Source organism: Ambystoma mexicanum, chromosome 1p, assembly GCF_040938575.1.
Source record: "Ambystoma mexicanum isolate Mex_15411 chromosome 1p, UKY_AmexF1_1, whole genome shotgun sequence".
In the NCBI taxonomy this organism is placed as follows: Eukaryota; Metazoa; Chordata; class Amphibia; order Caudata; family Ambystomatidae; genus Ambystoma; species Ambystoma mexicanum.
In genome coordinates, this window is record NC_090921.1 from 767,326,065 (window position 1) to 767,353,658 (window position 27,594).

Sequence of the window (27,594 nt, forward strand, 5' to 3'; positions counted from 1 at the left end):
ACGCAGCCACAGCAAACATTACGAAGCTCAGTGAAAGCTGCAACTCTCAAATAAACCGGGTGTAGCCCTCAGTTAATAATTTCAACACCCACTGAGGCCGACTCACACTTTCCTTCTTCAGAGTTGGATTCAATAAACACCACTGAGGTGTGTCGCACCATAGCAACAACGGGTCTCTTCAGCGCTACCAAGTCACAAGAATGTAAGTGAAAGTGTTATAAGTTACTACCTACCACCTGGCTTCCCTGGGGGCTTTACCTCCTGGCGTGGTTGCGAGTTCTCCAGCCTTCTGTCAAGTTGATCCCTGGCTCGCATCCATTCCGCTGTCTTCCATCCTCTCCTCACCACTCCCTGTCCCCTGCAAGACAACCTAACCCCCCCCCCCTCCTCTCCTCTTCTGTCCCGCTGCCATTGCCCTCTGCTGCGCAGGCTTTCAGTGCCGCGGGTTGTCTGCTCTCTCGCGCCTCCTCCTGTAATCCCCTTTCACTATCCACCATTTCTACCTACAGCCCTTTTGCCTCACGTCACCGTCTGAATCTAACAATGAGCTAAAGGCTGCACCTTGTACAGGCCAATGACTGAGCAACAGGGGGCTGTGCATTGCCAGAGCATCCTCCAGCAATCAAGCAGAATAGGTTTATTTTGTATGTGAATGTTTTTTAATGAATGCAAACTGATATTAATATTTACAAATAAGCAATAAATCATTCGAATTTTTTTTATTAAATGATTTCTGCCTTCCTTCTTGTCTCACTAGCCTGTGCCCCTTTATTAGCACCCAAGACTGCCGAGGCAGATTCCATCCCACGCCCACGCATTGCTTGGGCCTGTACCTTCGTGGCCATGCCATCACCAGCTAATAAAGCACATTGGCTGGAGGCGTATTGCGGAATTAGAATGATCATAAATCACAGGGAGGCTCTGGTTGCCTGTGGTCCTTTTCTTCTCCTGCCCTAATTGCCTCCGTTTTAACTCCTGCATCAAACCGCTGAATTCGGGCCATTGTCCACCTGTGCTCACACAACAAGTCTTGCATGTTCCATCACTTTGTAAATATCAGATCAAAGGGTTGTCAGTGCGTGTATAAGCATCTCGATGTTAAGCAAAGAGTTCACTGGGTGGCTTTCCTTCCCATGGTCTGAGTCATAATTGGCAAGTGCTGAAGACGGTACAACATGTTCAGATCATAACAGGGCATACCAAGGGGTTCATTTTGCCAAGGAAAAAATGAGCAATGTTGTTTTCCATATTAGTAACCTGATACTTATGATAGGATAGGTTATTTATAACGCGCTTAATACCCAGAGGTTTCTAAGCGAGAACCCATGGTTGCTCTGCATCGTCTTGCTTCCAAGGCGAGAACGTTGCCCCTGAGCTATCCTCCCAAGACTAATAGAATGCTTTTCCTCGATTACTTCTACTGACACTAAAAGTAATGTCTGCGGAATGTAGGCCATTGTGTGTAGCATTGGGAGAAGAGGTTCAGACATCACGTTCTTCTCCAATAATTAAAATCAGCCTCTGCCAATAGAAACTGGAAAGGAGTTACTCCTCGCTTTCCTCCACCTAGCAACATCAAGTAGGAAGCCATCAGAAAGATACAAATGCAAGCCACCCACAGCACATGAAGAAAACAAATACACAAGCCATCCATGAGCAATGCCAACATCAACCTCCGACATCTCAGGTGATCACACCACCTCCCCCCCCAGCTCCACTTACCTCTGCAAGGGAAGGGCGTTTGCCTAACTTCCAGCTGCTGGCACACCATCTAGCTCCTCAGTGCCGTGGAAAATCCAGTGTTACCTTACAGGACTCTGTCATGCTTACCTGACACTACGAAATGCTGGGGCAATGTCCATCACCCAACAGTGGCACTGCACCAAGGGGGAAAAAGACAGATCTTTACACAGAATTTCTATTTATTCATGCACGAGTTGGTCACATTTACCCATCGTTAACACAACGGGTGAGGGTTGTTCATGAGAGAAAGTCTGCTACCACTAAATATGGGCAGGGAGATGGATTTTGGAATCAATCCATCAATACTGGAATATTTTGGAAGTACATCAACGTCCTTGGGTAGAAGCAATGCTGTGAACGCTGGCCGCAAGTAGTGCCCGCGTTCCTTTGGCCGTCCAACCATTGTGGGCTACATACTGCATCAACAGGCCTCTAGCCGCTTTCCTGGTTTTGGATGGCCATTTGCTGGCTGAGCTTCTTGGCGATCTCTCCGATCAGTGTCCAGTACTCATCGAAGCTGATCTTCCCATCATCATTGGCATCCAGCGATTTGATCAGTTTGTCGGCTCCTTCTTTGCTCTGAGTGTTCTGAGTGGAAAAAGAAAACAAAAGGTGAGAGAGGGGTGCCTTGGCATATTGTACATGTAAACACATCCCAACCCCTTTGCATGCAGGCACCAAGAGAAACTGTCCTGCACAACATTTTCCTGGCAGTAGAAGGCAGGTGACCTCTGGTCCCAAAGGATATGAGCAATTCACCTCCATCTCATCTCTTAACATGAAATACGTACAGCACAGTGCACTTGTGATGGAACGTAGAAAGGGCTCCCACAAAGTCTCACCCAGAGGTTTGCCAATTTATCAAAGACGGTGAGCCTCCTTCAAGAACTGTTGAGTCTGCCCCTTTGCGTTGTAGTCTATGCCCAAGGGCATAAACCTCCCCAAAGAAGCTGGAGTATGAGGGCAATGAAAGGTAGTACAGTTCAGACAAAAAGAAATTAGCACCCGAGGTGTGTCAGAGCCAATCAAATGGACCAAAATTAAGGGATTCATTTCTGATATTGGCTGCATCCGGAGCCATGTTTTTGTGGAACTCCCTTCTATCTAGACATAAGTCCCAGATGTTCACTTTTCTGCTTACTACTTTCACGCTCACAGAGTGCTTAGAGCTGAGCTTTAGTTTCATCTGGCATGTGCTTCTGAAGAATATGAAAGAAACCTTTGCTGGGAGCTATAAATGACAATCGTAGAAAGGGAGGAGGCCTTGCCTGCATTCATCTACTGTATTTGCTTTTACACAACTGCACTCGTGCATGTGAAGTCTGTCTTTTTTGTAACAAAGGATCAGTCCAAGGCTACCTTCACAAACGCATTAGTCCAACAGCCGGAGTGTTGATCACACCTCTCATCACCAGTACAAGAGAGTGTTGCTTGATATGCAACGTGTGTTCTGCACAGGGCATGCGCCCCAATAGTTCTATTCTGAACATGCATGTGTCACTATATTTAAAACTCTCTTAAGACATACCTTGGTGGCAGTATAGCCTAGGAAGGTGATTTTCACAGCACAGAGTTTTTGCTGGATAACACACGATTCAACAAAAAAATGTGTTTCTTTTGTAAAGCACATTTATTCTTAGGAAGCCCCACCAGCCAAGCATGCCCAAGTCCAGAATTGTCTGTCATAAAGCCCAATGGATTCTCGCCTCAACTCTAACCCACTGCAAAGTCTCTTGGGTTTACCGTCGACTGTGACCTCTTATTCAAAACACACATCGCCAAGAAGACTCAAATAGCATGGTGAAAGCTTGCACCCCTCCACAAATAATCAAGCCCTTCATCCCTGAACGGAGTTTCTTTACAGCTGTTCAAGCCTTTGCCATTTGCCACCTGGAGAGTAGCAATGCCCCACTCGCAGGATGTGACTCTGGTCCCTCTGAAAGCCGCTCAGCACACTTCAGAATGCATCATCTCAGGACTAAGACCTCCCATCCTCAAGAACCGCACCGCCGAACCATTCAAGCAAGCATCATGCCCAAGACAGGCTGGATCACCTACAAAGAAAACAACACTAACTGGCCAAGAAGCTCACCATCCCCACAAGCCACAACATTACCAGACTGGAAACACAGAACTGCAAGAGGGAGGAACAATAGGGAACAGAGTATTTCCTGCTAGGCACTCAGTCTCTAGAACAAGTTACCAACACAGACAAGACTGCCCCCTCCATCCTACTCTCCAAAAACATGGCGCCGATAACTTCACTCAACCCAACTCCTCCCCCTCCAGAGCTCCCGCCCTTGCTGCCTCTAGCAATCCCAGACACTCTACTTGTAATGTCCTTGGTGTGTCCTTTATGTGCAGTGCTTCATGGCTTTCTGGGTTGGCTTGCACTATATAAATCCCATACACACAAACAAATTAGTAATGTGTGCCTTTTGCCCACCCCGACGTTACGTAAATTAAGTTAGCATAATAAAATGCAAGTCCCTCTTACTACGGAAAGCAACAGGTGTTTTCCAGTGACAATATGGGAACAGCTGCCCCAACTAAAATCTCTTGACCAACTTGTCATCAGAAACAATGGGAATGGAGCCACAGCCATGGTCCAAGAGAAAGTGTAGCATGCACAGGAGGGCTCTATGAAAAGCAATGATTACTTGGTCATACTTGGCATAGAGTGGATCCGAAACAGGGGGGGGGGCTGCAACCCAACCATGCAGCAAGTCAGGAGCTCTTGTTAGATACAGGGCATAATCACCTGCTATGAGCACTCGATCGTACCGCCTTAGAGAGTAGAACCAGGGCTCAAAATGTGCACTTGCCACTAGCCATTGGCTAGTGACAATTGACCCTTTGCAAGTAAGAAATGGTGTGCTGTGTGTATGTGTAGAATTGATGTGGCAAGTGGCTTAATGGCTGGTTAGTAGCTTGCAACTTGAAAGTGTTACCCCTGGCAGAATCATTGCTGCTCCAGGTCTGCAGGTTTTTCGAATACCCAAATGTTTTGGAACAAGCAGAATGGCTATCCTACGTAATGCAAAAAGCTGGGCCACTCATTTACCTATCCTAAGAGGCAACCGGTAAGTTGATTTATATTGACATAAAAGTAAAAAGCCCCTGCATACAGTAGCACAGCCACTCCTTCAGACAGCAAGCATAACACTTCCTAGCTGCGAATGGGACCAGCAGTAACTCCCACAACTACAAACTCTGAAGAAAATGTCTTAGTCCCTACCCTTTGTAAAATCCTCATCCGAAAAGAAAGGGACAGTTTAAGAGTGTGTTGGAAGGCTACAAAATAAGTTAATAACTAAAAAGAGGGGATGGATGGATGGTATTTAATAGGTTAGTGGATGGTCATGGTGGGATGGCTTGCTAGCACCATCAGCCTTCTACCACACACTTACCAAAACAAAACACGTGGCTTAAGAGTGAATCGATCAAAGTACACCTATGAAGAGTGTCTGAACACCATTCATGTCTTGTGTGAATTCCTTAAAATCATACCCTGCGCAATTATCGACAGAACAGGTACAGCACAGTGCAAGCTTCCCTCAAACAGTATGTACAGAAAAGGCAATCTGAAGTATACACGAGAGTTAGGGTCGGCACAGGCAAGCAGCAATGCAGGCTTCCCCCAAGAGCCAAGTGATCAAGAGATGGCTTAAAACTCTTAGTTACTTTTATTCTCGTTCTGGTGACTATGGAGGAGTCAAGCCTATAGTGAGTGAACATAAAAAGATGCTTTACTAAGCCATACAGTGGTCAGATTTAGATCCAAATAACAAGCAATGGCGTTTTACTCGCCTCCCAACTTCCTTTAGAACCAGAGTCTTCAGTCTGTCACTCTCCTTCTAGGTCAGGGCGGTCACTATGTGAAGATCAAACGACTAGACTACTCACCCTCTATGGGATTTTACAGTGCCCCTGAGCACTTTCCTTGGTCTGGGTTATTTTTGGCTGGCACAGGATTAGTAAGGTTGTCGGATATTCCTTGGACAGTTTCCCTGCCATCAGGTTCTACCACACTTACGTCGACTGATGAGGGCGAAGCATCAGACTCTTCAAGAACAGTTGAGTGCCAGGTTATTTTGGTGTTCCCCTCCTGCCAAGGATTTGAGTGGACTCTCCTAGTCTCAGGGCTGTTCTGGAGCTGGTCTTAGAGATTCTTTTTATACCAGTTATAGCTGGCTTTTCAACTGCCACCTGTACCAACAGCCTGGAGCAGCATTCTGGCACCGTTCTTCCACAGACTTCCTTTCGCCTCCTCCGGCCTGCTCTTCATTCCGTTTGCTCTTGTACTGCTATTCCTCTAGAGATGTGTTCCCTTCTCCTCTGCTTGGTTTTCCCCTCTGTGAGCCCACCTTTCCTTCCACTCTTCTTCCCCTTCTTGATGTTGCATCTCCTCTCTTCTCTCTCACTTTTTCTCCATCTCCTTTTCTCTTGATGTTTGTGCTCCTTCTCTCCTCTCTAATATGATGGTCCTCCTCTGTCTTTTTTCTCCCTCGTTTCTCCTCCTCGCCCGCTCCTCGTTCCTTTGATGGTCCACCTCTTCCTTTCTTCCCTCTCTCGTTGATTCTCACCCTCCCTTCACAAGTCCGTCCTCTCCCTTCTCTCACCTGTTCCCATCTCCCTTGCAGTACTCCATGTTCGCTACACAACTCATAACATCCACACTGCCTTTTTGTTTTGGCTCCATTTTAAACACTTTTCAGCTCTGCAATTGCGTTTGTGATCTGGGGACTTGTGTCAGCTGTGTGACAATAGTAAATGGATTATCTGATTGGCAGACTCATTGGACTACGATTTCAGAATGCAAGTGTAGCTGGGTGGTAAACAGGACTATAGCACGTAGCACGCAAAGCTCTAAAGTGTGGAAAAGGAGTAACAACCACTTGCACGATACAGTTAGTTTTGGGAAAATGTTAACTTCAAATGGAACAAGTTACTTACCTGTAATTATTATTCTCCAGCATGGGTCTGGCATGTATTCACATGCTCATGAATATTCCCTGACAGGCTGGGATTCCTCGGTAAAAGAAAAAAAAAACAGTTTCACTTTCAAACTGTCTTTCTCCTCTAAACCAATCACTGAGCTATGGGTCATACTTCCCCCCAGCCAATGACTGCCCGCTCCCTACGCCCCTCCTCTGGCAGCCCTCTTCAGATTTTTATGGCACGTTCAAGTGTTAGGAGTTCTCGTGTTTTGCTCCGTGAGCATTTCAACGTTGTCGCTCTTTTTTCGATATTCCTATTTTAGGTCAATTGAGCCTGTGTGCTCTTTCGCTCCTCTGACCGGCAAGCGGGGATCCGTTTGTCGGCGTCTTTCAACGCCCTCAATGGCAAGAATCATTGAAGTTTCATCAAAGATTCAAGAAGGCCTTTGGGCCTACACCGCACGCCGGACCAGCTTGAGACTCTGCTCCAGCTGCGTATTGAGAAACGTGTTTGTAGAGGACAAACACCTCCAGTGCCTCTACTGTCTCCATCCGGACAACAGGGAAGCGGATTGTGAAATCTGCCTTGGTTTTTCCAAACGAACCGTCATGGATCACCACAGTAGGTGGTCGGCATGGCTCAATGCCAAGTCCTCTAATCGTGCGGCAAGCAGGTGCATGCCTCACCGAGTAACGGCCAGTCCGAGGAGCAGGCTTCTAAGTCCTTTGAGGGCACTCCATCCGTGGGGGCCAATGAAAAGGCCAAGCACTGAGAGTCTGTTCCCGTCGGGGTCGCCACACAAGCGGGTCCTGCGACGGTCAGGGCGCGCTCATCTTCACTGCCTGCCTCCAGCTCCTCCTCGAAGAGGAAAATCGGCTAACCCAGGGAAGCTGCGGGAGAGGCCAGTGAAGAACAAGGCGCAGGGAAAGGTGTCCAACCTGCCCCTGAAGGCCCAGGCAAGGTCATCCTCGACGATACCGAAGGCAAAAGGGGCTGACCTGGTCCAGTGGGCCCCAGCGATGCCCAGAGTATCCCTGAGGCGGGAGGCCTCGGCTAAGCCGGTGGTGAAAACGCCAGAGAAGAGGATGCCACCCCCAAGCCCGAGACCGACCCCTCATGATGCAAAAAAAGGTCAGGGAGAGGAGGTCTCAACCGTTCTCCAGGGCACCGATATTTCTTCCTCGGATGAGGAGGACATGGTGTCTGTTCACACGATTCCTGAGGACGTGGGGAACGACGATGGCGGAACCGCTGAGGGGGTTGACGATTGGAAATGCCGGCAACGAGGGCCCTGGTCCCAGAAAGCCTACTCCCAACACCTCTGAGGGACGTATTGCTGGACATCCTTTTCGACCCTCCACACCCGGGTGTCGGAGATCCAAAAGAGGATGCAGAGACGACGCCTCTGGCCCCAGCAACACCGGGCCTGCCCACGGCGAAGAAGAGGAGACAGTACCCTACACTGCCGCTTCAACCTCCGCACATGCCCTCCCCTTCCAGGGCTACGGGGACGGACACAGCAACTACAGACACAGAGAACCACAGCGGCGATTCTCCACCGCCGAGGGCTTCTACCCCGGACGAAGTGGGGTCGTTCCATGCCATGGTAGCCAGAGCGTCTGAGCTCTTCCAACTGACGCCAGAAGAGTTTTGGGATGAAAGCCTGGCATTAATGAGAAACCCGGCCTCAGTCCCGGTGAAGCGGGATAGGCTGGAGAAAAGTAACATGTGCCGAAGTCTGCACCCAAGTGCCTACATTTGCAGCCTTCTCCGGACTCTGTAGTCTCGGCAGCAGCAAGAAAGAAGTCATCTAACCCCTCGTCTTCAGCCTCCGTTCCTCCGGACAGAGAAGGGAAGAAGTTAGATGCCATGGGTAGGAAAGTGATCTACTCGGCGGCAATGACCATCAAAGCAGCTAACGCACTTGCAATCCTGGCCAGATACGACAGGGAGCTGTGGTATAAGATGGCCCAGCTGCTGGAGTTTCTGCCAAACAAGCAGGTCGAGCTGCTGGAGATCCTCCAGGAGGGCGAGGTGGCATCGGACCATGCCATCACTATGGCACTGGACATCGCAGACACAGGGTTTCAAAAGATGGGGGAACAGTGTCTGCCTCCGTCGTCGTTGCTAGTTGAACGCTACGAACGTCTGTCAGGAGGTCCAGACAAGGTTGTGCTGGGCATGCCCTATGATGGGGACAACCTCTTTGGGAAGGCCGTCGACGAATCGTTGCAGGCCATCAAGGCAGACACACAGACTGCCCATGCCCTGGGCACACTTTAGCAACATCCTTCTTCCTTTCGTGCATCAGGAGGGAAATCCGGCAGATCTTTGAAAGGCTTCAGGCGGGGGATCCTTTTCGTAGCGCCAGCCCTCTCGTTCCATGACGCAGGAGGTCTACAGGGGCTGTTCCAAGGCTTTCAGTGGAGGTGGCCGACGTCATAGTCGCTCCCAAGGCGGCATGCAGGCCCCGAAGCAACAATGAACCGGCCAGTATGTCGGGCTCCCACCCATGCACCCCAGTGGGAGGCAAGCTTGTGGTCTTCATCCGCGAGTGGGAAAAGTTCTCCACCGACCGATGGGAGCTGGACGCCCTCGCCCACGGACACGCACACACTCTGGAATTCCAACCAAAGTGTCCGTGGATGCCGCCGGTGGCCCGGCAGGAGCATCACACCCCTCAGCTCCTGCGGGAAGTACGGGCCATGATAAGAAAAGGGGCGATAGAGCTGGTTCCAAAGCAGCTCTGGGGCTCCAGAGTCTACTCCAGATACTTCTCGGTAAAGAAGAAGACCGGGGGCTGCAGGCACATACTAGACCTGCTGCGCCTCAACAAATATCTCAAGTCCCAGAAATTCAGGATGGTCACGTTGCAGCACCTGCTCGGCCAAATAGAGGAAGGAGACTTCCCGATGTCGCTGGATCTGGAGGACGCTTACTTCCATGTCCCCATTCATGAAAAACATCGGAAATTTCTGTGCTTCGTAGTGCATGGAAAGCACTATCAATTCAAAGCCCTCCCCCTTCGGGCTGAAGTCAGCGCACAGGGTGTTTACGAAGTACCTGGCACTGGTGGCAGCCCATCTGCATCTACAGGGGATACACGTGTACCTGTACCTCGACGACTGGCTCATCCGGGCCAGGTCAAGGAACTGGCCGTCGAACACAGAGGACCATCCGGCTGCTGACGAATCTGGGGTTCTCCATCAACTATCCAAAGTCCTGCTTGATACAATCGCCGAACGCACTGTTCCTTGGGGCCAGACTCAACACCGTCTCCTGCCTGGCGGCTCCCTCAGACAAACGGATGGCGACCCTGCTAGGCAAGGTGCAAAGGCTGTTCTGAAGACTGCCACAATGTGGACCATCAAGTCTCTGATAGGTATGATGTTGTTGTGCATTTACCTGATCCGACTATGCAGGTTGCGGATGCGACCCCTTCAGGAATTCCTGGACGCTCTGTGGATGGAGGTGTCTGCAAGCTTTGCAGACAAGATTTCTCTCGACGAGGCATTCTGTCGAGCAATAAGGTGGTGGGGTGTGCGCTCCAAAATCTCCAGCGTAACAGACTTCAAGAGCAGACAACTCGGGCATGATTACAGAGCAGGAAAAACTAGTCCTCCTTGGCATTCACTCAGATAGGTAGCGCCCTTGATTGACATCATAGGCTGGAAAGGCAGCGTATGGAAACTGCGGACAGGGGGGGGATTACTAAAGTGCTTTAATTCATTTGGGGTATTTACTATCTAACCACTATAGGTGGTCATAGCAAAGTCCATGTTTGGCATTGGACCTATGCAGGTTGCACAGACACGATCATGTGAAGCCATTACTGAATGCTTCCCCCCACAACCCCCCCGGACCCACAGTGCTCCATGATACAAGAACCTGCCAACTACATGTTAGGATGCAACTCATCTCCCCAAACATTGGGTTTCAATTATCAGTTAGCCCTTTTGTTAACACAATCTGCCCGCACACACATATGACACAGAAAATAGCTGTAGCTCACTGTTAGGATGTGGCTGAGCTCTGCGCCCACCATCTTGCGGAACTCTTTTCTGTTCAACTTTTCCTTCTTCCCAGCATACTGGTAGAAGTTTTTAACCAGGACTTCAATGGATCGCTCCAGGTCACTGCAGTTCGACGCCATGTCTGTGCGGCTCTACTGAGCTGAAATGGAAGGGTTGGCAATCAGGAGGCATGTCAGAAAAACAAAGAAAGCATATTCGACTCTTAGTGCCCATGGAGAGGGCTCTTGCCACATAAACATCCAGATTGTGTGCTAGGAGCGTCTCTCGTGCAGTACCCAGTGAATTATTCTACAGTGGCCATACAGACTAATACATTAACAACATACAGGTGAGGACAGTTGGGCACCATTTTTCTAAAGCCGAGGAAACCATGTGTACTCTCGATTTCCAAATTGCTTTCATTACCTTGTGAAAGACTGGATACTCCGGCGTCCTGTTTTATTTGAAAACAATTCTATTTTGTCCAGTAGGAGGCTCGCTTTTTCAGAAATGTGTGAAATTTGAGAAATGCAACTGGTCAGACCGGTCAAACACGACCCTGCAGCTTTGCTAAGTATGAGTCACTGAACACAAGGAAAGAAGCTTTAACAGTGCGTGATGACGTCATACGTCATTTGAAAAGCTCTGCTTAAAGAGTAGGAAGACCAAACAAACAAGCTCAATAAGAACAGTGGCCCGCTTGGTTAAGACACTGGTGGCCCTGCCAGTCATGCCTCAAAATATACTTGCTTACTAGCCAGTCGGGATACTGTTGATCACCTCACGCTTCTGCATTTTCCACAACCCCTTCCATTACAAAGACTAGGTAGATGGGTGGGTTGAGCGAGTCATGAATGAACAGCATAGTATCATTAACAAAACAAGTTATGAGACACCCATAGCCAAGACCTTACTACGCAATATAGAAGACGCTGTTGCAGTCGGTTATATGTTGCCTCTTCGTTTCAAGTGTGGTAAATATTCGTTTTACAGAATCACAGTTCAGTGATATGTACTGTGGTATGTGTAAACATCCTAAGCCCAGTAGTCCGTGAATTACTACAGCACACATGGCGCCAATGTGAAATTCTAGTAACATTAGGTTTAGTTTCACACCTCTATTTCTCACTAATGCACCAACAAAAGGTAAACAGATAACAGAATTGCTCAAAACACAATTCTCCTTCTATAACAACGTCAGCCAAACCATTACTAAACTTCTACATATTCAACAGCAAATTGTACGGTCAAAAACAAGGAACCACTACCGGCAAAACGTTTGCACCAACATATTCCATAAACCACTTTGAAAAGAAACACCTGTGAGCAATGCCACACTAACCTCTCCCTAATTTCATGAAGGACCAATACAGCTATGTTGATGACATCCTTATTATATGGTCGGGCATAAACAATGATTTGGAGGATATTATCAACTCTCAACTAAAACACAAACTACAGTTTAAGAAATACCAAAGTGCCCAACGTTACAATTCCTGGATCTTACAATTTTGCTTTGCAGGTAATACTACTCATACACAATTACACTGAAAAACTACTTCTACAGTGCCTCCCCTTAAAGAATGAAAAACAACATTGCCTATGGGGAAACACCAGATACAACAAGTAAGTGTAGTGAGCATAAGGAGCACATTGAAGAAGCAAAAGCCACGGTTAACAGATTCAACCACTGAAGCGACAGGTCTGTGACAACAGAGGAGGCCTTGGCTACAAGTAATATGACAGAGCAATGGCCTTCATTCAAAAAATATAAATCCTCTGAAAAGGCCAGATATTATACATTTGAACGCCAATTAGGACTCCAAGCTGTGACATCTACAAATCATTATTAAAAATTGGCACATTCTAGATACGGATCCGGATCGGACAAATTTTTTCCAAATATCTAAATCAGCAATAACGTACAAACAGCAACAACTTCAGGTACTACATTTGGCCCAAGTTACCTACAGACAACCTTGGCACCACCAGTCCTGGCATAAATGTGTACCATGTTCAAATGGGTCTCAAATGCAGAACCTGCAATGTTTGGCCACTGGTCAGCAACACAACAAGTATGGCAACAGTCACAACTTTTATATTTAAACTTTCATAAATAAACAAGGAGAAACAATTTTGGCGGTACCTTTCGCCTACAGAAGAGGAGTATTGCAGAACATATTCGGACTTTGGATGTTTCACATACAGGGTCGGAATTGGGGCATAAAATTGTCTCAGGCACCAACGAAAAAGTGGCCCACAGTTGGAAATGGCAATTCTTTCCTTTTGTGACGCTGTTTTAATAGTACCTAAGGGGGTAGGTTTTTGATAAAATGTGAGGCAAATTGTACATTTTCAAGAATATTTATTCAGCAACACTGGTCAAAACTATTAGCCACATAGTGATGTAACTCATCAAATTGGCCCACATTGGCCAAAAAAGTGGCCCACACAAGCATTTTGCGTTTTTTTGTTCGGCCTATTGTCCTATAGGCCAGTCCGAGCCTATTCACATAGCAAAGTACATATACTGAACTGTGATTCTATAAACATTGATATACACCACATTTCAATTGATAGGCATACCTGACTGCAACAGAGTGACGCTATTTTTAAAAAATCAGCTTCAAGCAACTCTTGGACTCAAAGACCCTGGGATGCAGATCTTTTTTGCATCTTAAACATGATACTACTCTGACAACGAATTACACACTTTCTTTCCAAACTAGAAGTTACTCTGCTTATCGTTATATATTTATATAAATTTATTTAGGAAATGGAATAATTAAAACGCGTAGACAAGTTGTGTCTGACTCAAATGCAACAGTATTTTTCTGTGCTATAACTTTGCCATTTTATAAATAAATCCTATATTAATAATTCTCTAAGGATATCTGTACTTTGGGTAATGGGCAGAACTGCAGCAGTGTACACGCAGACATCCTTGCCATGGGACCTTGTCCCTTCTATTCCAAAATTCAGAGAGGCTGGTGAGAGTGACAGATGTATGCAGCCATTTTATCCTCACATCAGAATCCTGAGTCTGTCCGTCATGGTTTCAAAAACGTAAATGTTAGGGTGGGTATTGTGAAAAATGAAATGAGCACCAAGCCAAGTGTGCATTGTGTACTTAGATATTCAAGTGTACTGCTACTATTTTATTTTGTATTTTATTGTGTAAAGCGCACACTAGCTCGAGAGCAGCGAAGCACTGTACAGAGGGTGGGTAGCCAGCATTTGGGTTGGCATTTTACAGTAGCGCAGTACTGTGAGGTCGGCATTTGCGTCCATTGGAATTAGTCCTTGGTCACGTATTGTTGAAAGAGCCAAGTTTGGAGTTGTTTTAGCACAGGCATATTTGTCAAATAGAAAGATGTGGTTATTCTTATACTCTACAAATGCTCTTTGCTTTGTTATAAAGCAGCTAGGAATCCCCATGTGCCCTTTGTTCCCGTCTACTCTATAATGGGGCTAATTTGAAATAATGTACTAGAATGTCCAGCTCGGAAAGATCACCTTCTACCACAATATAATGTATATGGTAAATTTAGGTTTTCGATAAAGTGCTTTTCTCAATAAGACCAGTATAGCATTCCTAAAGACAAATGCTGACTCCAACACATCAGAAAGTAAACTTGTGAACAGGTTGATACTCCCATCATAAAACAGTAATACACCAGTCCGTGTACATCAGTGTTAGTTCATGCGTCCCCAGTCCTGGGGATCACATTTTCTTCCTAGTGTTAGGATGTCATTCAATAAATGAACATATAAAAAAGAAACACATAGATGGGCAATTAGTGGTCCAACAGAACATAAATTAGGTTGCTACTGGAATATTAACAAGTCATATTTTAAAGAAAATCAAAAAGGACCAGGGGATCCCCAATGAACAAAAAGCATTACTTAAGTCAAACTTTGCCAGACATATGAACCAAGAAGAAAATACAATTATTTCCATTAAAGTAGGTGCAGTAATGCAACTCTCTTGTATCAATACAAGGAGAACCATACAGTTTGTTTTATAAACCATGTAAATGGTCAAAAATGGCTGTGCATGCCCACCAATTTGAAAATCACAACTGTGGTTGCTGCCATTTTATAACAGACCATAAACCCTAAGGTAGCACAGCAAGGTACAACTCTGGTATCAGACATGTACCCATTCAGTAGTTTGCAAGGTAGCATCTCTGCAGGACCAACTCAGCCCCTTTACCCTTCAAAGGTTGATCAATTGAGTACCATTAAATCGGGCAATAATACGTTTTGCAGCCAGGCACCATGAGAAACACTATGGGTCATGGGTTCGGAAGTCCGATTTATGTGCTCGAGCCCAAGGTCAGGGTGCCCCAAGGCACATAAGGATTTGAGGCTGTTGCCACCTAGCAGTGAGGAAAGAATAGATGGTAACATTTCGGCCACTTTCTTTCACCTTTGCGCACTTTTTCAGTGAGCAAACAGAAAAAGTCGAGTGAAAGAAAAAATCAAATACGGCTGTCGAGCAATGGCTGCATGGGGTCGAAGGATCAGGGTCCATTTTCGCAGGTCGTCAAAAGACAGAGGGTGGAGGAGGAAGCTACTGCAAGCAGAACATGAAGGATAGGGTCATTTTCATAAGTACACATGTCTTGCGTCATCCTGAATGTCCCCACTGCGCCCATCTTATATTCATGTCCCCTAAAAGCGAATATGGCATTATAATAGAGGGTAATCAAAAGCTCACAGATGAAACCAATGTCAACGGCATTCAACGCCGTCAGTCGCTGAATTCTTCTCTACCCCCTTCTCTTTTCTGACATTTATGGCTCTGCACTTTTCTGAACTCCTTACTTCATCTCGGACACAAGCTAGACTCTTGTTCTTCTTCCTTGCCATTCCAAGTCAAAACCCCGCCACGTGTGCCTCCATCTGATCTTTTCACTCCACCCACCTTTTCCAAAGTCCACCTTCACCCCTTTGGCCTCCTCTATATGCTAATTTGGCCTTTCATTTTACTCCTATGCTGCTGACATCCAGATCATGATTAGCATGGTTAGAAACCATAATTCTACAGCCAACACCCTCTATAAATGCAGGATGAAAGCCCATCATTGGATGCACTTTCCCAATTCAAACGTTGTACCATGGAGAAAGCCTTCCACCCAAGTCATGAATTTTGTCTTGCATCTGGCACGGACCTTAGCCTGGTTCCATCATTTTATTTACACAGATCTCTTCCAGGCAGGAAAGATTGGGTGCCTCTTGCATACAAACACTGGAACAGAATCCATCCAACACTCCATCTTTATGAACCGTCTCTAATCATCTTGCCTTCTGCAAGGCCTTAAGGTTTCTCTACCAACAGTTATCTGTAACCTTTCCAAAAAATGTACCGATACTAGAAAACCTTTTCCAGAGGATCAGGAATCCAGTGATCATGGGGCATCCATTTGGGACAAGTTTGCTCTTCATAGCATCAATATACCTTTCATGGGATCAGAGTGTGTGCTCATTATACATAAGATTGCTGAACCCTGTTGGAAGCCTAACTCCACAGTCCGAGGTAGACCATAAATATGTATAAACAAAGGAGGAAGAGTGTAAAACCTTAATCTATTGGATTACTCATCTGTCTGAGAGGAGATGATTAGTAGTCACCCATACCTATTAGTCCTGACAAAATGGACTTGGATTATAACACAATTTTAACATTAGATCTTTTTCATTTTTATATTCAAACATTGGTAGAACAACTTGTTTTAAAACACTTTGTGTTACCCAAGATTATGACCCACATGGTGGGTATAACACCAATCTAATGGGAAAATATACCACAACATTTTTTTTCCAACATCAAAGATTTCACAAACACATAATTAACATCCGCTAGACATTTACACAACGTGTCGATTATCAACAAATCCCGGCATGTTTCAGTTCTTCAGGCTTTCAAATGCTAGAACTTTCTTCAGGGGAGAACCTTATTTCATAAGTTTTCACCACCATGTGATCCTGAGTCAAACCGAATGATAAATCAAGCAAGGAATCACCTAAAAATGACATCCAAACAACATCAGACAGTGAGCCATAAGATTATCATTATCCAAAGAGCCCCTCCGGACCGCACAAGTGCTGCCCAAAAAGGTTTACAAGGAAGACCAAAAAATGGATCTTCCTCTTAAAACCACAAGCTACTATACCTCTCTTGAGTGATGGTGAGTAGCACTCGGGACACAGTCCCGTCAGATCGCATCAAACTTCTTATATCAAGTTTTCTCTCAGTAACGGGGCACTCCAAGTCGCCCTTCTGGATTTACGACCTTCATATCAAGTTAAACAAACATCACACATAGTAACTACCACCGCTGCACCTACTTGCAAAACATAACAGCTAGGAGTAAACCACACCATGTGCTCCTACAATGCCACCTTAAAGAAATGTGCGCCACATATTAACACCAGCTTTTTAAAAAAAGCACCCTTGTGTATGCCATCACCTTAAAAATATGCATATATTACCTCTAGTCTTTTAGACTTTACTATGGCACCCAGCTCTTAAAATCACCATACAGGAGACCGCAAATGCAAACAGCCTTACCTAACATGGAGGCAATAAGGAGAAGGAAACCAATCCAGTCATACGTTGTCCAAATACAACAACACTGTTGTCCAAATAACACAAAGTAATACAAAGCAGAGTGCTTTCAGAGTTACACTCAGCACATACCCCTTACCTAGAACGTGGAACGTGAGGTTGCTCGGTGCCTCGAGTACCGCTCGAGAAACGTGCACTGTGCCTAAATACACATGCGAGTCCCAAGGAAAGCTCGCTTCACCACCGCTATACCAGTCGAGACTAATATCCGTAATCTGTGCTACGTCGTGTTAGAGCGTACGTACAAAAAGCTTCAAAAGCAAACACTGAGGTAGGACTCATGAACACTCACGTTTGGAGCAAGCAGCACAAACAAAGGACTACCGCTGTCCACACTTAAGCATAGGTTTCACTTTTATCTTGCAGCGGCAGGCACCTACAAAAACTCAAAGGGAGCCCGACACACGGAGTCTTACTAGACCTTGTTCACATAATGGTAAAAAGTGTGTGTTTCAGCAACTGGAAAAATACATAAATGTACAATGGCATGCCTGGATTTAATGCGACATCCACGATCATGTGTTTTAACACAAGGTGTGCAATTACAGATGTCAAACTTAAAGGAAACCCGGCACACGGCGTCTTACTAGATCCTGATCACATGGTGGTAAAAAAAAATAGAAAAAAACAGCGACATGTCTGTGTATATATTGCGACTCCAACAATCGTGTATTTTAGCACAGAATGTGCAATTGCAGATGTCAAAACCTCCAGGAAGCATAAACCACATGAAAGTTAAACATTCTTACTACGTACACAAAAGAGTTGCAAGGTATAAGAACAGCAAAAAAGTATAAGTTCTCAGAGACATATATATATATATATATTGACATATAACACAATATGTCAGATTAATCATACATATCACAAATATACATGGTGCCACTTCACCTCCTCATTAAGCCCTCTAATGTGGCTCTGCTATTTGAATATCATCTTCTGTTCAAAGGTGGAAAGTCTCCTGTCTCTTGTTTATTTGAACCATGATTTTTTTTTTAAGAATAACCCATTTTAGGTCCTCATGTGTATGTCCCTTCTCTAGAAAGTGTAAATGTTGTGTATTTAATTACATGTCCGTGTAAGCTACAATATATTGGTAAAACCAATAGAAAATGCAAGACCAGAATGACAGAGCATCGAAGCTGCATTAAAAATAAAGTTATTGCAGCCCCTATGGTGAAACACTTTCTAGAGAAAGGACATACACGAGGACCTAAAATGGGTTATTCTTAAAAAAAAGTGTTTTAAAACAAGTTGTTCTAACAATGTTTTATTAAGTTTTGAATATAAAAATTAAAAAGATCTAATGTTAAAATTGAGTTTAACATTAACATTTCCTTGGTAGGGTAAGATCTAACACATCATATAGGAATTCTTTTATTTGAAACTCCTACATTCCCCACCAGTTCAGTTGGGCTGATAACCACCTAGATGTGGCATCCACTTCTCTAGTTGATTCTTTATCCTCACTATCCTTCACTCAGCATATCAAAGTCCCCACCCATACAGGTGGTACACATTGGACTGGGTAATAGCTAAAAATACCCCCATTAACAATTTTAATGTAGATCAATGTATCTGATCAGATCACTTTTCTGTAAGTTTTCAGACAGATCATAACTATACTAATAGTTCCAATAATCTGCCAATCTCGCCTATCCTGTCAAGGAATATACGCAAAATTACGCAAGACGACTTTCGTACCACGGTTATACCTCTACTACCATCTCGTCCATGCCACTTGGTGATTTTGTAGCAAAAATAAGATCTGCTCTTGATACTGCACTGGAAATATTGGCCCCACTCATACCCTCCAACAAAAAAAAGGGAAAAAAAGCGCCCTATATTCCTTTCTCAGTTGAAATAACTGAGGCTCGCTCGAAAAAACGCCAATTGGAACGAGAATGGCACAAACAGCCCTCTGAGTCTAACCTTAATTCTTACATGCGGGCTCTCTTACACTATAAGTCACTTATCCGCTCCACGAAAGAACTGCACCTCAACTCAAGGGTCTCTAAAAGCTAAATCTAGCTCTAAAGAGCTCTTTAGCATCCTCCACATCGCTGTCTCCAGCTGACAGCGCTTGGTGTCAAAATATCCATAATAGTTTCACAAATAAAACCTTAACGCATCAAAACAACATCAGTGCTCAGGTTAAACTATTATCTAAAACCACAATTACGTTGGATAACTTGGACTCCTCCAACGATCCCCCCGTTTTCACTTTTAAATCTGTATCTATAGAAGATGTCATTGATACGGTTTCCAAACTGAAACCAACCTCCTGTAAAGGAGATGTCTTTCCAGCCTCCTTACTCAAAGATCATATCCATACTCTTGCCCCATGGATTATCACTTTTGTGATTAGATCCTTTCAGGAATCTTATGTCCCTGAGAACATAAAGGAAGCATGGGTTACACCTCTACTTAAGGAGGAAAACTTGGACCCTGCAGAGGCGGGTAATTATCGTCCAATTAGCAATGTTCCCTTTTTGTTGAAAATTTTAGATAAAATCGCGTACTGCCAATACCAAATTTTCGTCGAGGAACATGACATACTGGCGTCACAACAATCTGGGTTTCGCCCTAATCATGGGACTGAGACTGCGCTCTTAGATTTAAAATCCTATATTGCCGGTTTTGTTGACAAAGGTCATACAGCCCTGCTGCTTTTATTAGATCTATCGGCCGCATTCGACTTAGTCGATCACTAGCTGTTGGCCGATAGACTAATCACAATTGGTAAATGTTCTCCAGAAGCTTCAGCCTGGTTTAAATCATTTCTGGGCCCACGAAACATGAGGGTAACAAAGGATAATACTCATTCTATAGCATCCCTATTGTTATGCGGTGTCCCACACGGCTCATGTCTTTCCCCCTTACTTTTAAACATTTACTCACGTCTCCTCTGCGCTCTTTTGTCAACCATGGGCATTTATTTTGCCAACTATGCCGATGACACGCAGATTGTTATCCAACTTACTGGTGAGTACTTAAAAGATGCAGAACATATTAATGCTATCTTTGCTGAAATCCAGAAGTGGATGGTATTTAACTCATTAGCCCTTAACAACGCTAAAACTGAGCTGTTGATCTTGGGCACCCAGCAGAGATTAAAGAAACTTGATACAAAGTAGGACAACTTCTGGATAGGCCAAAACGTCATTGCTGTTTCTAAATCTGTAAAAACTCTAGGGGGTCTTTTTTGACCCTCAGTTATCCTTCACCCGTCGGGTCAATTACCTTAACTCTTCCTGCTACTATTACATCCAGCTCTTATGGCAGATTCGTCCGTTTCTGTCTAAAGAAAATCTTGCCTTGATCGCAGCTGCCATTGTAAACTACAAGCTGGACTATTGTAATAGTCTGATGATTGGTACTTCGCAGGCCAACGTGAAAACCATGCAGATTATTCAAAACAGTGCAGTTCGGGCTGTAATGGGCCTTAAGCGTAAAATGCACATTTCCGATGCCAGGCGTAGCCTGCATTGGCTGCCAGTTAAACAGCGCCTAGATCATAAAGGTTTATCCATAGTCTTTAAATGTCTGTTCGGTCAAGCACCATCTTATCTTACAGCTAGGCTCAGAAAAATGCAAGTTAGCCGTTCTTTGCGCTCTAACAGTAACATCATCTTGGCTCAACCACCATTTGCCCTGAAAAGATTTGGTGGTGTTAGTTTTGATTCTTGGGCTCCGGCTCTATGGAATTCGCTCCCTAGTTATTTGGCCAACAGCGACTCTGTGGTTACCTTTAAGAAGCAACTAAAGACCTTCTTGTTTGATAAAGGTTAGGACATTCTCAACTTTTCCGACTCTGCACTCTGATATCTGGTCTTCTCTGTCATTTCTCTTCATCATGATTGGCCTGTGTGATGACGGCCTCCCTTGGTCACTGTCTTTTTTGTGCTACTTGTTTGTCATTGTCGTCTGTTGTCTGCTCTCTCCCTCTCCTCTGTGAGCGCCCTGAGGCCTTTGGGTTAGTGGCGCAATATAAGAACCTAGATAGATAGATATAACCCAAGTCCATTTTGTCAGGACTAATAGGTATGAGTGACTACTAATCATCTCCTCTCAGACAGATGAGTAATCCAATAGATTAAGGTTTTACACTCTTCCTCCTTTATGTGTACATATATCAGAGTGTGTGCGCCAATACACATGCATTTTAAAAAGGCCAAACCTCTGTGCAAACCTCAATGTGCTTGTCCAAGATTTTTGCACCCGATACGATCTTGTGTATCCTTGTCAAATTAGTCGTCGTAAGTGAAGACTAGATTCCGGAATGTCATACTTTTAAAAGTTAAACAACTCAGAACGAACAAGAGACTGTATAGAGTAATTGTGAAACCGTCTCTTGAACTCTTGATGGCAGAAAGGTTGTCTGTTATCCTCGTTATGTGTTCTTTGGCTGTGTGTAGCCTGGTAAACTAATGTGCCTTGTAAATTACAAAAGATTGACTTAGGATAATACAAGTTAACAATCAGCCCTAAAGATAAGGAGTGTGTCAGCCACTTTTACGGAACAAAATACTCCCTGAAAAACTAAATAAGGGGTAAAAATAATCTCAACAGAAAATGGGAAACAGCTGACAATTAGGAGCTTGCCCCCTGCTTCCAAACACAGAGCTTCAAGGATAAGGATCTGTGGTACCACCAGAGCAGTGCCACAGAAAGGAGATCTAATATTGCTGCCTGATTGGATGATGGAATTTAAGGTCAAATCCATCTTTTGGTTTGTGTGAATTTAGAAAAGGAAGGGAGAATGGGTAACATAACTGTATCCAGCTCCAAGGTAAAATAGATTTTTACTCATCTAAAATGTACCTCCAATAAGAAGAGTTTTTGCTTTTTTTACTACCCAAAAAATCATTTTACTACTAACTTCTAAAAATGGAGAGCAAGATACTCCAACTTTAAAATCTTAACTGGAGACTTGGTTACAATACCAAAACAAAATTACAAATCCATCATAAGGTCATTGGCCAGGTTAAAGATGAGTGCATAGTCTTAAGATGCAATGTATAGCCAATCAGCAATTTTTTGGAAGATTTCCAGGGTGCGGTTGGACAGATTCTCAGACTTCAAGGATACTTCCATTGTTCTCTGGTCTACTTTTAAAGGGACCTTCTTTGAGCCCAACATTGTGCAATACCTAGTTAGTATTTTGGGGTGTAGGCTACTTGTCACAGTATCATATAACACACCGTTTGGGTGGCAACCTTAGTTCCTGGCGCTGAATTGGGGGAACCGGAAGGAGAAACGTGGGTGAGAGATAACAGACAGAAAAGTAGTTGTTCTCTCTCAACATCCGTCTACAAAAAGCTAGATCTAATTTCTTACAGAATTGTTACAAATTCGCATATGACCTCCCCATCCCCCTCAGCCTTCTATAAAAAACAAACATTTAATTGGAGATCCCCAAGATAAAGGGATTTGGAGCCCACCTTCTGGCATATGATATGGTTCTACCCATTAGACAATCAATTCTGCTCTAAGGTATATGAGGTTAGTACTATAGCCATTGAGACTTTGATTTAACCCTTAATTGAACTGTGTATTTTGGTTTTGGGCAGGGGGTGAAATTGCGTTTGTCTCCGCTAATTAAGGTTTGTCATGACAGAACTGGCTTCAACTTCACCATTATTGTATGGTTTAGTCATGGACTATTTAGGGAACATACTTTACAGGAAAAATGTTGTGGACCAATATAACGCTGATGCAGGTAGGGGTTGGAGGACGTAAGTGAGCATGCAAGAGTAACTGTCGGACTCTCTCTGTATTAGCTGGCCTGATGGAAGGCAATAACGAAAGTACAGCTGATTAAACCTTAACACCAAAACAGCGTCCTTTACATTTCGTTCAATCATCCAGGATACTTGCTTTTTTTTATTTTAGTGTTAAATCACTGAAGTCTAGCAGGCGGCCCTCGTTAATAGATCCGAAAAGTGAAATAAATAGTACAATGCTACCCAAATGTACCCCATTACCTATCTTACTACTCTTGATTATTGTCTACATATTCTGATCATATAATGAGAAATGGAGGAGAGCCGAAAATCAAACTCCTTCATTAACTTAACCGAGGGAAGAGTGCAGGAGGAGTCTAGACAGCAGCGTGACAGAAAATATAATTTACCCTAAGATACATAAATGTATAGCACTGCTTCAATGCATATAAAGCGTAATATATTCCCATCTATTTGAAGTTTACATGTAGCAAAGACATGTTACCGAAGACAGTGAGCCTTATTACAAGTCTGGCGGTAGCCGTGTCAGTAAAAACGGCAGGCTGCCGCTGGACTCTTGCATTTTTCAGGCGCCTGGCTTCACGGAAACACCAGGTTATTACGACCCCGGTGTTCCTGGAAGTCGGGCGCCGGAAATAATGTTAATCCCCATTCCCATTGAGTCCTATAGGACTCAATGGGAATGGGGATTATGGTAGCACCGGCACCATTAAGAACGGTGCCGGTGCTACCGTGAATGTCTGCGAGCGGGTGCCGCTCCGCCCGCTAGGTCATACCTGGCGGGATGGCATCCGCACCGCAAACTTGTACTCTGCCTGTCCAGTAACAAAGGTGCCAGTAATCCTACAGGCACCGTTGTTACTGGACCGGCAGGGTCGTAATGAGGCCCAGTGTCTTGACATGTGACAATAGCCACAGGGAGTAAAGGAAAAGGGAGGAATGCGAATACTTTGCAGAACAGTGGAATCTTCAGGAACCAGCAGAAATACACATATGATCAGTCATGGATTTGATCAGGATAGCAAGAGTGTTCCCAAGGTAGCAGCACATTTAGATAGTGCTCTACCAGCATAGCAGGAGAATGGGGAAATTAGGGTCTTAATGAGGTGGACCAACACCAACTGTTCACTGGAGTTCAGAGGACAGGGAAGCAGTTTGTCCTTAGGTATCTGGGGCAATGAGCACAGATTTATAGACTGGGCAGATCCTTCTGAACTGAACTTTTTTTTGCTGATTGGGAGCCATTGTAGAGGTTTTAGTCCGGGCCCTTGAGATCTGTTTTGGGCTAATTAAGGATAGGCCAGGTAAAATGGACCTAAACAACATGTTGGTAAGGCAGGGGTTAGTAAAGTTGGAATAAGGTTGCATAGTCCAACACAGCTAGGTTTGAAATATTCACCAGGACAATTTTCTGTGAAACCAAGAGGATAGGGAGTGTTATCTTTAGAATATTTTGCTTGAAAATAGAGACTCGTACAACCTTTGGAGACTTGGAATGAGAAGACAAAGCCAAATTTGGAGCCAGACGTTACTTGGATGCTTCAAACTGGCAATCATAGTCTGAGTGGGTTGAATAACTGCAACTGAACAAGGGGACGATGGTCTGAATTACTGGACAGGAGAAACTCTGGCTTTGCCCCAGTGGCTCAATATCGGTCATTTAGCTTCTACGTAAGGGTGGATTTGGATTTGAGGCAATCGATCCTCCAATGGTTTCCTGTGCTGTGAATGCAACTGAAGGAAATGTAGGCATCACCTGCATTCATTTGGAAGTGAATGTTAAAGCTACTGATCGTGCGGACCGTCAAATATAACACAAACGTGCAATATACAGCACAACAATTGACTAACACTGTAAAATGATCCAGAAATGTTTATATCAGATTCAGGTTAAAAGGTGGACTTTATTTATGTGCACAAAGCAATCAGAAAAGTGAATTATCGATATCCAATGCTGTGTTATTGAAAGCCCCCACACCTTTGGTAAAGATTTTAGGACCACGAAATCCTGAGGGATTGACAATTCTGGGAATGTCAATTATCAAATGAAGCGTTTTGTTTGTTAAAGGAAACTGCATTTGTTTTATCAAAACCCTTCGACTGAAACTTGCAGTTTTCTTACATAGACAAAAGGACCTTCTAAGTGACTACAAAGTACATTTATATCCACACTGTGAGCCAATCTCCATGGCTATGGTAAAAAATCGTAATCTCCCCAAAGTGCACAATACTACCCTAAACGTTCAAGAGATTCACAGAATATTGAAGAAGAGATTGTAAAAAAATGATATGGCATTAACAAATGCATTTAATGAATAACCAATTATGAACTCAAGCAATGACCGCCCCCTTCCAAGACCATGTAAAAATAATTTTCTCAAACATGTATCATTGGCGAGCTAATTGGTTTTAGTGATGGAGACACAAGGAAAGGGGACTAGAGGAGAAATGTGCATCGCAGAGGGGGTGTTTATTGTGACTAGCTGAAGATAATCACTGTAGCAAATGCTTGCGTTGAGAAAGAGAACAGCTAGGCACAGGTAACATTATTTAATGACAAAGCAGGCAATATACTGGTGTTCTATAGAAACATTTAATGTGCCTGCATGCTTCCCCTGGCTCTGGGTGGAATTGCCCAAAAGGAAAAAGCTAGACATCATTGGAATTATTTTAAGAGCACACAGCTGCAAACAGCTGCAGGATGATAACTATACGTGAAATAAACGGACCACAGATATGGTTATGTATGGGTGCGGGTGGCCCAAGCCGCATTCGTCTTATGCCATGTCCCCCTTAACTGCGCCTAGCAATCTCTGGGCCACGGCCCTTCTCAGAGCCTCCACCACCCCTCACTTACGCATCCCACTTAAAGCACATACTCGCTTTACCACTTTTATTCTCATCTCTCCATTATTGCACGTTGGGCAGACTAATCCAGGCTTCCGTGAGGGGCAACCCAGTTATGTACTCATTACACGTCGACTTCAATGCAGCATTTGTACCGCACTATTTTGTGTATGTGACTGCCTTTTATCAATACTTATTAGCCTGCACATGAAAACAGTTGCGTGTGTGCGACTGGATGATGTAGGGTGCCTCATCCGCCTTGGTGAAAATCAACAGGGGAAACAAGCAAGGGTGCGTGCTGGCTCCCTTATTGTTTAATCTTTATTTGGCGGATCTTCCATCTCGTCTGTAAATCAGATGGTTTTAGGCTCCCAACTCGGAACCATTAAATATGTAGAAAGGTATCCCTACTTGGGTCTAGAGTTGGCGGCAAATGGGGAGTACCACAATATCAAAGAGGGAAAGAAATGTAAAGTTGGTCAACTGACTGCAGTTATAAATACATTTTCTAAACAAACTGCAGGATTCTCCATGGAAGGATTAATCAAACTCTATAAGCAGTGTCTCACCCCCGCAATACCGTACGGGTTGGCCGTGAGGGATCTGACTTGACTTTACACGCTTGAGGGTGTGTTTTGGCGGAAGATTCTGATTTAGCCCCCTCCACTCCTATTATCTCTGTTTGGAGTTGGGACTTGCTTTTACTCAGTAGTCAAGTTTGGATCCGAAGAGGAAACCTTGTATATTAAATCCAGATTAGGACAAAAATGTGCAGACCCGAGCATGTGGGGTTGTAATCAAGACACCGAACCATTAGGGAAGAGAGGTAATAATAGTTTTGTGAAACTTAATGACGAGTGTTTTGCTACTATTAAATGGTTTACCGATTTTGAACGGGGCACTAGTTTTGAAACCATGAAGAACATTTATAAGAATAAAGTGGTACAATGGGACTGGATCAACAACTATGATAATTTGAATACGATGCATAGTTATAAATATGCATCTATCATGACACATACTTCTCTTAAAACGCAAACATATCTATTTCTTAGCCCCAGCCCGGCTGTTCGAAACATAATGCTCTGACTCCTGATTAACCAATTACAGCTGTTGGCGACACAGGGCGTCTATACCAAAAGGCCTTTGAATCAGAGATTTGGTTGTATTTGTAAACTACAGGATACACAAGAGGTTGCCAGGCACGTCTTTACAGAGTGTGTAAAGTTAGGATTGGTTTATTTGTGTAGCTTTCTATCAGTACAAATCTATCAAGAATGAGGGTTTTTGGAATTATTGCTTGAACAGAGTCCCAATCAGTACATATTGCACTTTACGGTCTGTGGCATCAAATTAGCATGTATCTAAAGGATTAATCGAACACGTCAGCTGCAGAAAGAATCGTTCCTACTTGAAACTATAGTACATTTTATCAGTTTTAGTCCCAGCGAGTATTTTATTGTGAATTTAGCAACGAACATTTTATAGAAAATATCCACATATGTATTCATGTATTTATCAAAATTGATTGTAATATTGATGTTGTACGTTGCATGTGATTTGTCGTTGCTGTACTAATGGATTAATGTATGGTTTTTCTTTATTTTTGTAAAAGTTCTTAAACTAAAACAAATAAATTAAATATAAAGATTATTGCACATGAAAGCAT

General features: G+C 44.1%; 1 protein-coding gene across 4 annotated transcripts in view; it reads right to left on the minus strand.

Moving 5' to 3' along the window:
* Positions 1-1,904: 1,904 nt before the first annotated feature.
* LOC138580465 (protein S100-A16-like) overlaps positions 1,905-27,594 on the minus strand; it is a 136,636-nt gene continuing 110,946 nt past the window's right edge. For all 4 annotated transcript variants that reach the window (XM_069651040.1, XM_069651032.1, XM_069651046.1 and 1 more), the window contains 2 exons: positions 10,697-10,857; positions 1,905-2,331 (listed from right to left, as the gene is read on the minus strand). In XM_069651040.1, coding sequence (XP_069507141.1) covers positions 2,176-2,331; positions 10,697-10,837 — 297 coding nt within the window. In that variant the 5' untranslated portion in view covers positions 10,838-10,857 and the 3' untranslated portion in view covers positions 1,905-2,175. The remainder of the gene's footprint in view (positions 2,332-10,696; positions 10,858-27,594) is intronic.